Consider the following 12,917-nt stretch of genomic DNA (forward strand, 5'->3'; position numbering starts at 1 on the left):
GATTTAATTTAATTTTTATTGTTGTTATTAACATATAAAGCTAAAAACTGTGAAAAATAAATCATGTTCCATGTGATTTACAGTGTGATTAATATGATAAGAATAAATTATTGCTGCACATGCACCTGCAAATATGCATACGCAGAAAAAGAAAGGAATAAACAAACCCCACCATGTCATTGCAACATAAGCACGACTATGTTGCAATGACCTATGCATCTCAAAGGAATAATACAAAGATTGACTGGAAAGTAAAGTGAGAAAAGCTGTTATGTGCAAATAAATATTTATTAGATTTTTATAGTGGGTTTACCACTTTTCATTTGTTGAAAGAGGTCTAGTGTTCATATCGTGTTTGAGACTGGGGGAAATCTTAAAGAACCTTCCTTTGGTTAGGTTAATCAATTTTAGATGGGATGGGATGAGATGAGAGAGAGAGAGATTCCCTGTATATGAGTTCATTTGTGTTTTCCAGCCTGTGAACAAACACATACATATATAAACCTAAATCCAATTGAACATTGGGATATTTTGGAACAGGAATTGAAGTGCATGGACACACAACAACACCTGTCATCTATTCCAGCACTGGGAAAGGCTTGCAGGCAGCACAGCTGCACATCCCTACTGATGTCTTCAGACATCTAGTAGAGTCAATGCCTAGGCGAATAGCAACTGTTATCCATGCAGACGGAAAGGCCAACACCATATTAGGTAGGTGGTCATAATTCAGTGATCACTCTGTGTATGTGCATTTGTCTTATGTGACTATTGGTTTATAGGTACTCCATAACACACATTAAATAGGGCAGCCATTAAATAGGACTGCCCCTTCCACAGGAAAGGGGTTATGCTGATCCTCTTTTTTGATGATACAGGCATCATTCTATGACATATCCTATAACTGAACAATGACTAGCAATTGCTTGGAGTCTCTATAGTATCATTTGAGGGATGCAGATCAAGGGAAAAAAATTCAGTCAAAGGTGTTGAACAAGCCATTATTTGTGCTATAGATAACATTAGACTATACGTTGCACAGGTGCTAGTAAAAGCCATCAGAGATACATCACTAGAATATTACCAATGAAAAGGACACCTTGCTAAAAAAAAAAGGTTAAAAATTCAACTTTTATAAGCATTGAAGTATTCTTTTCATTATTGTGTGTTACATGTAAGCAATATTCTTCAACTAATATATAAGCAACATACTCCCTATTTTCAGGATCTTTGCTAAATAGAGGCATATACAGAGATCCTGAAATTAGGGAACAGAAACCATGCAGAGGTAGCAGTATGTAGGCGAAAAAAGTCATGACCACTTGTACTGTACTGTATGTATTATCATTTTTGTTTTCATTTTTGTGTTAAGAAGTATGGTTTTTGCCAGATGGTTGATATTATTGCTATGGTAAGTTGCATACTGATTGTTTTACATTTGAATTATTATATAAAACAGTACTTATCTCAATTATTATTTATTTATCTATTTTAAAAATATTATGGATCATCTGTTATATTCTTATCAGAATTCTAAGCAGAAACATATTCCATGTGTGCAAATATTTATTAATAACATAAATATTATCAATAAATATTTGCTTATTAGATTAAGCAATTATATACTCTAAGAAAAATTCAAAAGAAACCAAAAGCATTTTTTAAAAACAAAAAAAAATTTTTTTGGTTTGTCAGACTGGGTGCAACTGTAATTATAACAATGGGTGGCACCATCATTGCTGTGTGAAATCTGTATGTTTGCTTGAGAAAGAGGAAAGATTCAGTGCTTAACCCTTTTTTAAATTAAAAACCTTAAATACTTCCTTCAAGTCACCATGCACATCCCTGATTTTGAAATATTGCTGCCTCCTCCAGAATTGGAACCTCTTTCAATAAGAATAACTTATTGAAAGAGGTTCCAATTTTTTCCCTTTGCGCTTGTAATTAATCATGTTTCTTTTCTTAAAAACCAATCAGTGCTGTAGAAAGGATCAGTCATTTGTCAGGAACTCACTGAATCATTAATATTGTTATAATATGAGGTCTGTGATCCATAATATATGTTTTGTTAATTAATTAATTAATGGTCTTCACACAGACAGATTACCATTAATATATAAATTTGGACTATATAATAGATAAACTCAAATCATGTAACAGAGAATCAACTCAGAGATAATGAAAGTATCGGGCGCCTCCGTAGCCAGGTGGGAAGGAGCAGCAGTGCGTAGCACACACTTTTTGATTAGACCGGGGTTCGAGCCTGTCACCACAAAATACGGAGGATGCGAAAAGGTCAAGGGAATGACCACCGCATATTCCCGGAGCAATATGGCCTTAGTTGCTAATGCTCCTAAAAACCAAATAACAAACAAACAATAATGAAAGTATCAACTGCCAGATACAGTTGGACATGATGCTCCAAATTCCATTAAAACTTTAGTGTGGCCCTGTTAATTGCTGTGAAATGCCATGAAATCCCTGGTAATCATGAAACATATTTCCTTGAAATACCAGAGCAATATATATTTCCAATCATATTTATGCAGATTTTTTCTACCTATTGGTATACCCTCTGCAGTGAATAATGACTTTGTTTGTGCATAATGTTTCTGTTTACTTTCACTGTAATAAATTTACAGAGTTAATTTCAGCTATATTATCCTAACATTATACTACATTATGATTATGATTAAGAAAAATTTTTTAAAATTACTATTAAAAATGGCTGGTTTCATTTTTGCTGTATTATACAAAATACAAATATTCTTAATACATTTTAATTGTTTCAGATTAAAAGCAAAGGAAGAGGAATGGAGAGAAGCACAGAAAAACTTTAATCAAATTTGGAGAGAACAAATAGATAAATACTATCTAAAATCTTTAGACCATCAAGGAGTCACATTCAAACAAAATGATATCAAGTTTTTGAGGTCTAAGAGTTTGATCAATGAAATTGAAACTGTTTATGAAGAGGTAATCTAAAGATATTTGTATATATATTTATTCCTAGTAAATATAATTTTTCTATGAAAAATTTATTGCACTTTGTAGATATTTAGTTATTTTGTCTGCCATTAATTTTGTATTTAGTTTGTAGTTTCCTTTTTCTAAGAGACTTTAAAAATACTGCAATTTGTTAAAAGGTTGCATTTTCACTAGAACTATGTATGAATTTGTGTTACAAAATATGAAATTTCTATTGTACTTATTTCAGAAAAGCTCACAGAATTATAATGAAGGTAATGCACAACCAAACACTTAGGAGTGTTTTTTTTTTTTTTTTTTTTTTTTTTCCAAATAACAACAGTTAATGTATTAGATTGGTAGTTTCTCACAGTGTAGATTGGCTTAGAATATAAATGAAATATACAGGTACTTCATGACTATAATAGCTTCAGTTATAAGTAAACCCACTTCCCCTTTTGTGCATATTGGATGTGAAATTTCATCAGTATTTTGATATATACATATTTTTTCTTTTTTCTTTTTAGTGTTTATGAAACAATGGTTAATATATAAGTTTGAAACCTGCACACTTAATCTAATGAACTACCTCTGCTTTTTTAACACCTTTATCCTTTTTGCATGTTATTAAAAAGGAAAAAAGTAATTCCCTACTTATTAGGCATTCAAACATTTGAATAATTTTATGCACATTGAATGCAAAAAATTTAATATTCTTTGAATAAAAGAATAATATAAACTATGATCTCATCAAAATATCATGTAAATTGCCATTGCTTCTTCTAATTTGCCTTAATAGATGCAAAGTTTATATGAACTGTTATATCTAGCATAGTGGCACAACCTCATTTCACCTCACTGATAGACCATAATGTTGGCTTTTCTTGTCAGCTACCTAGTTTGGTGCTACCGAAGTGTTACCATATATGTTATTCTGGGATTACTGCTATCTAAATGCAGTATCTTGTATTTATCAATGTTAAACTTCAATTGCCATTGCAGTTCATCTACGTGGATTATCTAGATCTTCAAGTAGCACTGCTGATTAATGTTATTATCTAGCACTGCACTTACCTTTGTATCATCTGCAAACTGAAACATAAAATTCCTATACATCAATATCATTAATAAATATTAAAAACAGTAAGGACCCAACACTGTATCCCTGTAGTACTACACTCATCATATTAGTCCATAAAGAGTAATGGCCATTTAAAACTACTTTTTGTCTTCTATCGCTTAGCCATTCCTTTATCCATAATAGTAACTTGTCCCTGTTGCCACTTTGCTCCAGACCTCTATAACAGCATACTGGTTTTTGCCACTGGTCACTCATTTGGACAGGTTGTGTCCAAGTCCTGTCATGAGGTTGTCTGTAGTTAGCAGAGCTAAGGAAGAAGGAATAGGGTTTATTGCAGTGAATTATTCCAGGTTTTTTTTGGTTTTTTTTTCGGCCCGTACAACATCAAATCAGTCCATGAACACACATTTATACAGACATAATACACAATGGTGTTATATGTCCGAAGTTGATGATATGCCTGAAAACCAACAGTAACAACCTTACTCCATTTTATACAGTAACTATGCATGTTGAATGGTATCAAAAGCTTTACTGACATCTCAGTATCAGATGGTGTCAGTATTATTCTATGATGTGATTAGAAATGAACTGGATGCAAAAAAATATTGATATTATATACTTGGATTTCAGGAAAGCTTTTGATACTGTTACACATGGAAGACTACTGTACAAATTGGAGCAGCACACTTAGGGTGGTATTAAGGGCAAGTTGCTACAATGGATAAAAGGGTGGTTAGCATTAGCAAAGGCACATGATGCAAGAAAGCAAGCTTATATAGCATCAGCCAAAACAAAAAAAAATAAATAAATAATAATAATAAAAAACACAAACCCTGCTCATTTCACCCATTCACTCGCTCCAAATGTTTGTCTAGTTCTGCCTTGAATCTGTTTAAGGTATCAACTTCTACAACAACAGATGGAAGTTTGTTCCAGCAATCAACCACTTGCTGGCTAAAGGCAAACTTTCACACATCTATTCTACAACCGTCTTTCCTCAATTTCAATTTATGCCCTCTCAGATGATTATTCTGAGCAAGAGGAAGAATCCCATCAGCATTGAGCATGCTCAAACCATTCAAGTTTTATACATCTCAATCAGATCACCTCGCCGGTGCCTAGTCTCCAGACACTGTAATTTGCAAAACTTAAGCCTTTCTTCGTAAGAGCAACCCTTTGTTCCATTCACTAACCTTGTTGCCCTTCTCTGTACTCGTTCCAGCAGCTCTACATCCTTCTTGAAATGAGGCCTCCAGACCTGTATACAGTACTCAAGGTGTGGCCTGACCATTGCCTTATACAAGGGAATAATCACCTCCTTATCCCTGCTAGAAAAATTCCTGTATATCATTGACAAGAAAACATGAGCTACTCTTGCAGACCATCTGCACTGCTCAGAAAACTTCATATCTGCCTGCACAATTATCTACAGGTCCTTTTCACTCTCTACCACTGTCAGTGTAGTACCACACAGTTGATACGTTACACTGGAGTTACTGCTTCCCATATGCAGTACTTCACATTTGTCAGTGTTAAACTTCAGTTGCCACCTCTCAGCCCATCTGCTCAACCTTTCCAGATCCTGTTGCAGCAGCATACTGTCATTAGTGTCATTAACAACCCTGCCGACTTTCGTATCGTCTGCAAACTTGGACATTAAACCTGACATGCCATCATCAATACCATTAATAAATACAGAAAACAATGAACCCAACACTGAATCCTGGGGGACTCCACTAACAACATTAGTCCACAAAGAGCAATGTCCATTGATTACCACTCTCTGTCTTCTCCCACTCAACCAGCCCTTTATCCATAGCAGTAATGCTCCTAAAAACCAAATAACAAACAAACCACCCCTTTATCCGTAGCAGCAATTTGCCTCCAGTGCCACACTGCTCCAATTTGTGCAGCAGTCTTCCATGTGCAACAGTATAGCATCAAAAGCCTTTCTAAGATCCAAATATATGATATCAAAATTATTCTTTGCATCCAGTTCTTTTGTGACCACATTATAGTATCCAATCATAGTATCCAATCAAATTGGTCAGACAAGATTTAATGGTTTTAAACTGAAAAATCAGTGGCTAATAGCTTCTTTATATTTTTTGCCTAGAACAGTTTTTGTTTTTAATTTTCAACAGAATTAATAGTTTTTGAAAATAAAAGATGCAAGAAACAGCATTTTTTAAATATTTATTTTTTTTTTTATTAAAAACAGAAAAAATGCATACAATAAGTATTGAAATCCATTAAGAAAAGATGAAATATGGCACACTCCAAACAAAATTCAAAAATTCCATAAACTTTTTCCAGAAATTAAAAAGGAAGTTCATACCTGCAGGTGTAGTGTCACCTTCTTTGCTAAAACTGGGGTGCCACCCATGCAGTGTTAATGTTGTATTATGTCACCCCTGCCAATTTATAATTGTCTTGTGCATTTTTCTTTATTGAACTAAACTCAGCAGTTCAAGTAGCATCCATTTTGGTATAAATCTTGAATAGTATCTCTTAATTGGGGTGCCTCCATAGCCAGGGAGGCAGGAGCAGCAGTACGTACCACACGCTTCTTAATTAGACTGGGGTTCAAGCCCATGGCCACCAAATATGGAGGATGCGGAAAGGTCAGAGAATGACCACCACATATCCCCGGAGCAATATGGCCTTAGTTGCTATTGCTCCTAAAAAAAACCAAATAACAACAACAACAATCTCTTCATTGGTATAAAAAGCTTATTAACCTCTATGATAACCTGCCTGAACACTCCCCATTTATCATTTGCCTTTTTTTAATAACATCAGTGACATCCACTAAAAATAATCTAAAAACTTTCTAAGAACAGTATAATCACTTTTACAAAAACAGAATTCTGATATGAATCTGTTTTTGCATCCTAACCTAATCCCCTCACTTTACTCTTTGACAGCAGTTAATAGCCTGGAAATCAGGAAAGTTATTCAATAGAGGATATTCCAGTGAATTATGAGACTATCTCCCATGCTTATATCCAGTCTGCTTCACACAAGAAAACGAGATAATTGCTTCAATAATAATGCTGCTGTTTTCTACAACTTCTATTTTGTGGATGCTGGCATCTCATTTATGGATAACTTGTTCAAACAACAAAAGATTGCTTTTATTGAACAGTGCTATATGTTTGGTTGCTGCTTCCTGTATAATTAATTACTGATTTATTCAGGTTTTCTTTTTTCTTTTTTTTTTTAACTCCTAGTGGTTGCAAACCTCTCTAGCATAACTGTTGTGGAGTATTGCTATAAATGTATATTTTTTGCATTATACAACTAAGATGATATAAGTTAAAATAAATTGATTTTATGCACACAGGAAAATTTCATATTACAAAGGCTAATGTTGGATTGTCTCTCACCAGAAAGTTTTAATGATGTCATGCATTTTTCTCCTCTGCCACTAAACTCAGCAGTTTATGTGACATCCATTTTAGTCTAATCTTGATCAGTATCTCTTAGTTGGTATAAAAAGGTTAGTATCCTCTATGATAATCTTTCTGAACAATGAACTTTTGGGGTTTTAAAGGATCATGTTCATTATCCAAAGCATCCTCATTATCCAAAGCATTAAAAAAAAAAAAAAAAAAAAAAAAAGTCAATGCTTTTGATAATGAGGATGCTGCAGCTGTTGGTACTGCAAAATGAACTGAGAAGCAAAGAATCTGAAAACTTCTAAAACAGTTCTTTGAGATTTTGAGATACATTCAAATTACCTAATTCTGTAACTGAACTTGAAACATGGAGACCTTCTCTGAGTAGTTCAGTTAAAGAGGTAGGGAAACTTCAGTTAGAAATTTCAACCATCCCTCAGAAACTTAGGAGAGAAAATAAAAATAAAATTGAGAGTGTTTTAAAAAACAACTCCCTATTTCATATTTTAAGGGAAATAGATGACTTTATTAATGGAACAAAGAGGAAATTTCATTTCAAGTAGAAGCTCACATTTTTAAATTAACCCAGTCATTTAACCTCTTGTGTTTGTGTCTTAAAGATCATTTTCTGCCTTTAAAATGATTTTGGATGATAATTGCTTCAGATTTACATTTATCAAATTGAAAAATATATTGCTGTTTACTGAAACAAGTTATTCCACAAGCAAGTTGAGTTAATTTTTCATTAAACAACTTTGTTACTTTTAAATGCTGAATACAATGAAATTGTAATTCAGTTAATTATGTTAAAACTGGTAGTAGATGTAAAAAAAAGGGTTATTGCATATAACTTGTTTTGTTCCATATTTTCATATGAAATTTTTCATATTTTGGAACATTGCATATTTTGCCTGTTTTTGAAATAAAAAAAAAAAAACTTTCAAATTGGAAGATTTAAAAAAATTACTATTCTTAAGGAATCACAGAAAGATATTGTGAAATCTTTCTAAATTTCTCAAACTTACTGAGTTTCATAAGTTTGAGAAACTCAGTAAGTTTGTTAAAAATAACAAACTTACTGAGTTTCGTTTTTGTTGCCATAATAGTTATGCTTTTATTTTTATAAAATTGCATTTAATATTTTCCTTTCAATGAGTTGCTTCCATGATTAATCTTTTCTATAAATAGTGACCTATTTACACACACAAACAAAAAATAAAGGGCGCCTCCGTAGCCAGGTGGGCAGGAGCAGCAGTGCGTAGCACATGCTTCTTGATTAGACCGGGGTTCGAACCCGTGAGCCACCAAATACGGAGGATGCGGAAAGATCAGGGAAGGACCACTGCATATTCCCGGAGCAATATGGCCTTAGTTGTTAATGCTCCTAAAAACTAAATAACGACAACAAAAAATAAAATTTAATTCTCCACAGCCAAGGTAAAATTTTGCAACTGCAATCAAACACATTGTCTCAGATACCAGACATTTTCAGCTGGTCTCCATCTCAAGCAGCATAATTAATAGACTTCAGATTATATGCAGTTGCATATGTACATATGCAACTGCATATAACACAAATATTACAAGCACTACTGCATTTATTAAAGGAGGTAGCAAAGAAAGTAAGCAAACCCTTAGCCATAATTATGAGAGCTTCCTTGGACTCAGAGGAGGTACCCATGGACTGGAGGTGTGCAAATGTGACCCCAATTCACAAAGGAGGACAAAGGGTGACACAAGTAATTATAGACCTATTAGTTTAAATTCTGTTCCAGGGAAATTAATGGAGGCACTGGTTAAAGAAGCACTTCAGGATCATCTAGACAAGACTTCAGTTATAGCTTGGACACAGCATGGGTTTGTTAAGGGGAAGTCTTGCCCGACCAATTTGATTGGATACTATGATGTGGTCACAAAGGAACTGGATGCAAAGAATAATTTTGATATCATATATTTATATCTTAGAAAGGCTTTTGATACTGTTGCACATGGAAGGCTGCTGCACAAATTGGAGCAGTGTGGCACTGGAGGCAAATTGCTGCTATGGATAAAGGGATGGTTTAGTGGAAGAAGACAGAGAGTGATAATCAATGGACACTGCTCTTCGTGGACTAATGTTATTAGTGGAGTCCCTCAGGGTTCAGTGTTGGGTCCATTGTTGTTTTCTGTATTTATAAATGATATTGATGATGGTATACCAGGCTTAATGTCTGAGTTTGCAGGCGATACGAAGGTTGGCAGTGTTATTAAGGACACCAATGACAGTACACTGCTCCAACAGGATCTAGAAAAGTTGAGCAGATGGGCTGTGAGGTGGCAACTGAAGTTTAACATTGACAAATGTAAAGTACTGCATATGGGAAGCAGTAACTCCAGAGTAACGTATCAATTGTGTGGTACTACACTGACAGTGAAAAGGATCTGTGGGTAATTGTGCAGGCAGATATGAAGTTCTCTGAGCAGAGCAGACGATCTGCAAAAGTAGCTCATGGTGTCTTGTCAATGATATACAGGAATTTTTCTAGCAGAGATAAGAAGGTGATCCCCTTGTATATGGCAATGGTCAGGCCACACCTTGGATACTGTATACAGGTCTGGAGGCCTCATTTTAAGAAGGATGTAGAGCTGTTGGAACGAGTACAGAGAAGGGCAACAAGACTAGTGAATGAAACGAAGGGTTGCTCTTACGAAGAAAAGCTTAAGTTTTGCAGATTACAGTGTCTGGAGACTAGGCACCTGCGAGGTGATCTGATTGAGGTGTATAAAGCCTTGAATGGTTTGAGCAAGCTCAATGCTGGTGGGATTCTTCCTCTTGCTCAGAATAATCATCTGAGAGGGCATAAATTCAAATTGAGGAAAGACAGATGTAGGATAGATGTACGTAAGTTTGCCTTTAGCCAGGGGGTAGTTGATTGGTGGAACAGACTTCCATCTTTTGTTGTGGAAGTTGATAGCCTAAATAAATTTAAGGCTGAGCTGGACAGGTATTTGGAACGAATGGAGAGGTGAAATGGGAGCTGTTTTTTTATTTTTTTTGGCTGATGCTGCATAAGGTTGATTTCTTGCATTATATGCCTCTACTAATGCTAATATTCCTTAACTTGATAATTTTTTCAAATATTGATCTCGAAACTTCATATAGCATAGGATAATATTTCACTGAGTTGGTGTTATGTTTATATATGTATATTTTTATTGTTTCAGAAAGAAAGAATATAGTAGAAAAAAAGACGAGTCTTGTGTTAAAGGGAGGCAGTCAGTGGACTCCTTGTAATTTTGGAAAACAGTACAAATATGTTTATTTCTGGTAATTGAGGGAGTGCAGCCATTAGAGAGTAGGTAATAGGGGCAACATTAAAAGGGAAAGGAAATAGTTTTGAGAATAAACTGTGCTGTACCTAGTAAACACAAGAATTATGACCATTTGGGCCAAATGGTACCATCTGAGGACCTTCAAGCTAGGGAAGTAATAGGCTGTATATGAAAATAGTGAAAATGAGACAAAAGAGACCACGTAATTCCAGCTCATAACATAAAGATGCCAAAACCCCTACTATACTATCAGAGTGGAAATCTGGTAAGTGTAGAGATCTTCAGTGGGAGCCTTTGCTCTAGAGTTGCAGGAGGATTGTGGTGATGCGTTGAAAATGATGGAAAAAAAGAGGCCACTGACAAGTGTTGCCCAGCAGCTGGTAATTCTGTGGGAAAAAGGCCCCAGAAAGAGAGGGTAATATGCGAATTGAGAAAATAGTGCTAGCAAGTGAAAGGAAAGAAAAATAAACACGTAAATACCCCACATTTTTAATGCTATTTTGCTATTTGTTCTCATGCTATAGACTACATCAAATGAAACGTTTTTGGTAAACATGCCAAAAATTAAATCTGTCAGAAAACTTCATATGGAATCACAGATTGCAATCATGGAAAGGATTTTACTATGGATAGCATTATCGTGTTCTGTGTTGTTTGCAAAAAGAATGTTCCATGCAAGAAAAAATTCGAGATCGACCAACGTGTGAAAACAGCATCGCATATTATGGCCAAGCAAGGAAAAATTTCCAGAGCAGTCACTTTTAACCAAGCCGTGTAATTCAAAAGAAGAAAAAAGAGATTTTTCAAAGGATTTGTGTCTCACTCTGGTAAGCAGCAATATTCAATAAGTTAATCAAGTCTTCAAGCAATTTTTGAAAAAATATTCTATGAATCAAAATATTCTAGGTGAATCTACATTGAGAGTTAAAATTATAAATAGCATTAAGGTAACAAGAGTTACCTTAATGCTATTTATGACAACATTATTCGTGAAGTATTAGAGAAAACTACATTTGGATGTCCATTGATGAAATGACAGACACTTGTGGCTGCTATATTGCACATTTTATATGTGGAAAATTAGATGCTGAACCATTGTGTCCACATTTACTTGCTTGTAAGGCCCTCAAAAAAAGGTGAATTACTCTGCAATAGTAAGATTTTGTACTGATTCTTTGCAGTTATTATGGCCAGAATTGACCCATAGCGAAAGAGTCTGCATTTTTGTTATTGGCACTGCTTCGTATATGGTAAAAGCCACTTCTGAATTACAAGTTTTCTATACAAATTTGATCCATGTTACTTGCTTAGCCCATAGCATACATTGGTTGGCAGAGATAATTCGGAAGAATTTTGGTGAAATTAGAAAACTTATTTCTAGTATAAAAAAGGTTTTGTCAAAAGCACCTTCGAGAATAGCAACTTACAGAAATATGCTACCTACTCTTCCTCTCTCATTTGATCCTGTTCTCACAAGATGGGGAGGCACCTCCGTAGCCAGGTGGGCAGGAGCAGCAGTGCGTAACACACACTTCTTGATTAGACCAGGGTTCAATCCCGTGACCACCAAATATATGGAGGATGCGGAAAGGTCGGGGAATGACCACTGCATATCCCCAGAGCAATATGGCCTTAGTTGCTAATGCTCCTAAAAACCAAATAACAAACAACAAACAAGATGGGGAACATGGTTACAAGCAGCATTGTTTTATGCTAAAAATTTTGATTCTATAAAAGAATTTGTTGATTCCTTGGATAGTATTCAGCAGCTATTGATAGTGCTAAGGCAATGCTTTCTGATTCTTTGGCTAGAAAACATTTATTGTTCATGCACTCATTTCAGCTGGTTACCTAGTTGTATAACCAAACTTGACATGTGGAGAGATGAAAAAAGTTGAATTTCAAATTTCAACCATGCCTAGAGGCATAGGAGAAGAAATAAGAAGAAAATACAATTATGTTTTAGAAAATAACTTGGAATTTCATATTTTAAGGAAAATAGATGAATTTATAAAAGGGAAAGGAAATGAACTTCTGTTTCAAATAGAGGCTTCAAAAGCTCACATTTTTAAATACAACTCAAGTCACTCTCATAGAAGTAGAAAGGGCATTAAAATGATCTTAGATGATAAACACCACACATTTATAATGGA

At 34.7% G+C, this 12,917-nt stretch overlaps 1 protein-coding gene across 6 annotated transcripts in view; it reads left to right on the forward strand.

Moving 5' to 3' along the window:
- LOC150074896 (paired amphipathic helix protein Sin3a-like) overlaps positions 1 to 12,917 on the forward strand; it is a 285,756-nt gene that overhangs the window by 192,093 nt on the left and 80,746 nt on the right. For all 6 annotated transcript variants that reach the window (XM_090389366.1, XM_090389363.1, XM_090389365.1 and 3 more), the window contains exon 13: positions 2,793 to 2,976. In XM_090389366.1, the coding sequence (XP_090245492.1) occupies positions 2,793 to 2,976 (184 nt within the window). The remainder of the gene's footprint in view (positions 1 to 2,792; positions 2,977 to 12,917) is intronic.

Source organism: Mastigoproctus giganteus, unplaced genomic scaffold (assembly GCF_048544385.1).
Source record: "Mastigoproctus giganteus isolate SK-2022 unplaced genomic scaffold, ASM4854438v1 scaffold_15, whole genome shotgun sequence".
Lineage (NCBI taxonomy): Eukaryota > Metazoa > Arthropoda > Arachnida > Uropygi > Thelyphonidae > Mastigoproctus > Mastigoproctus giganteus.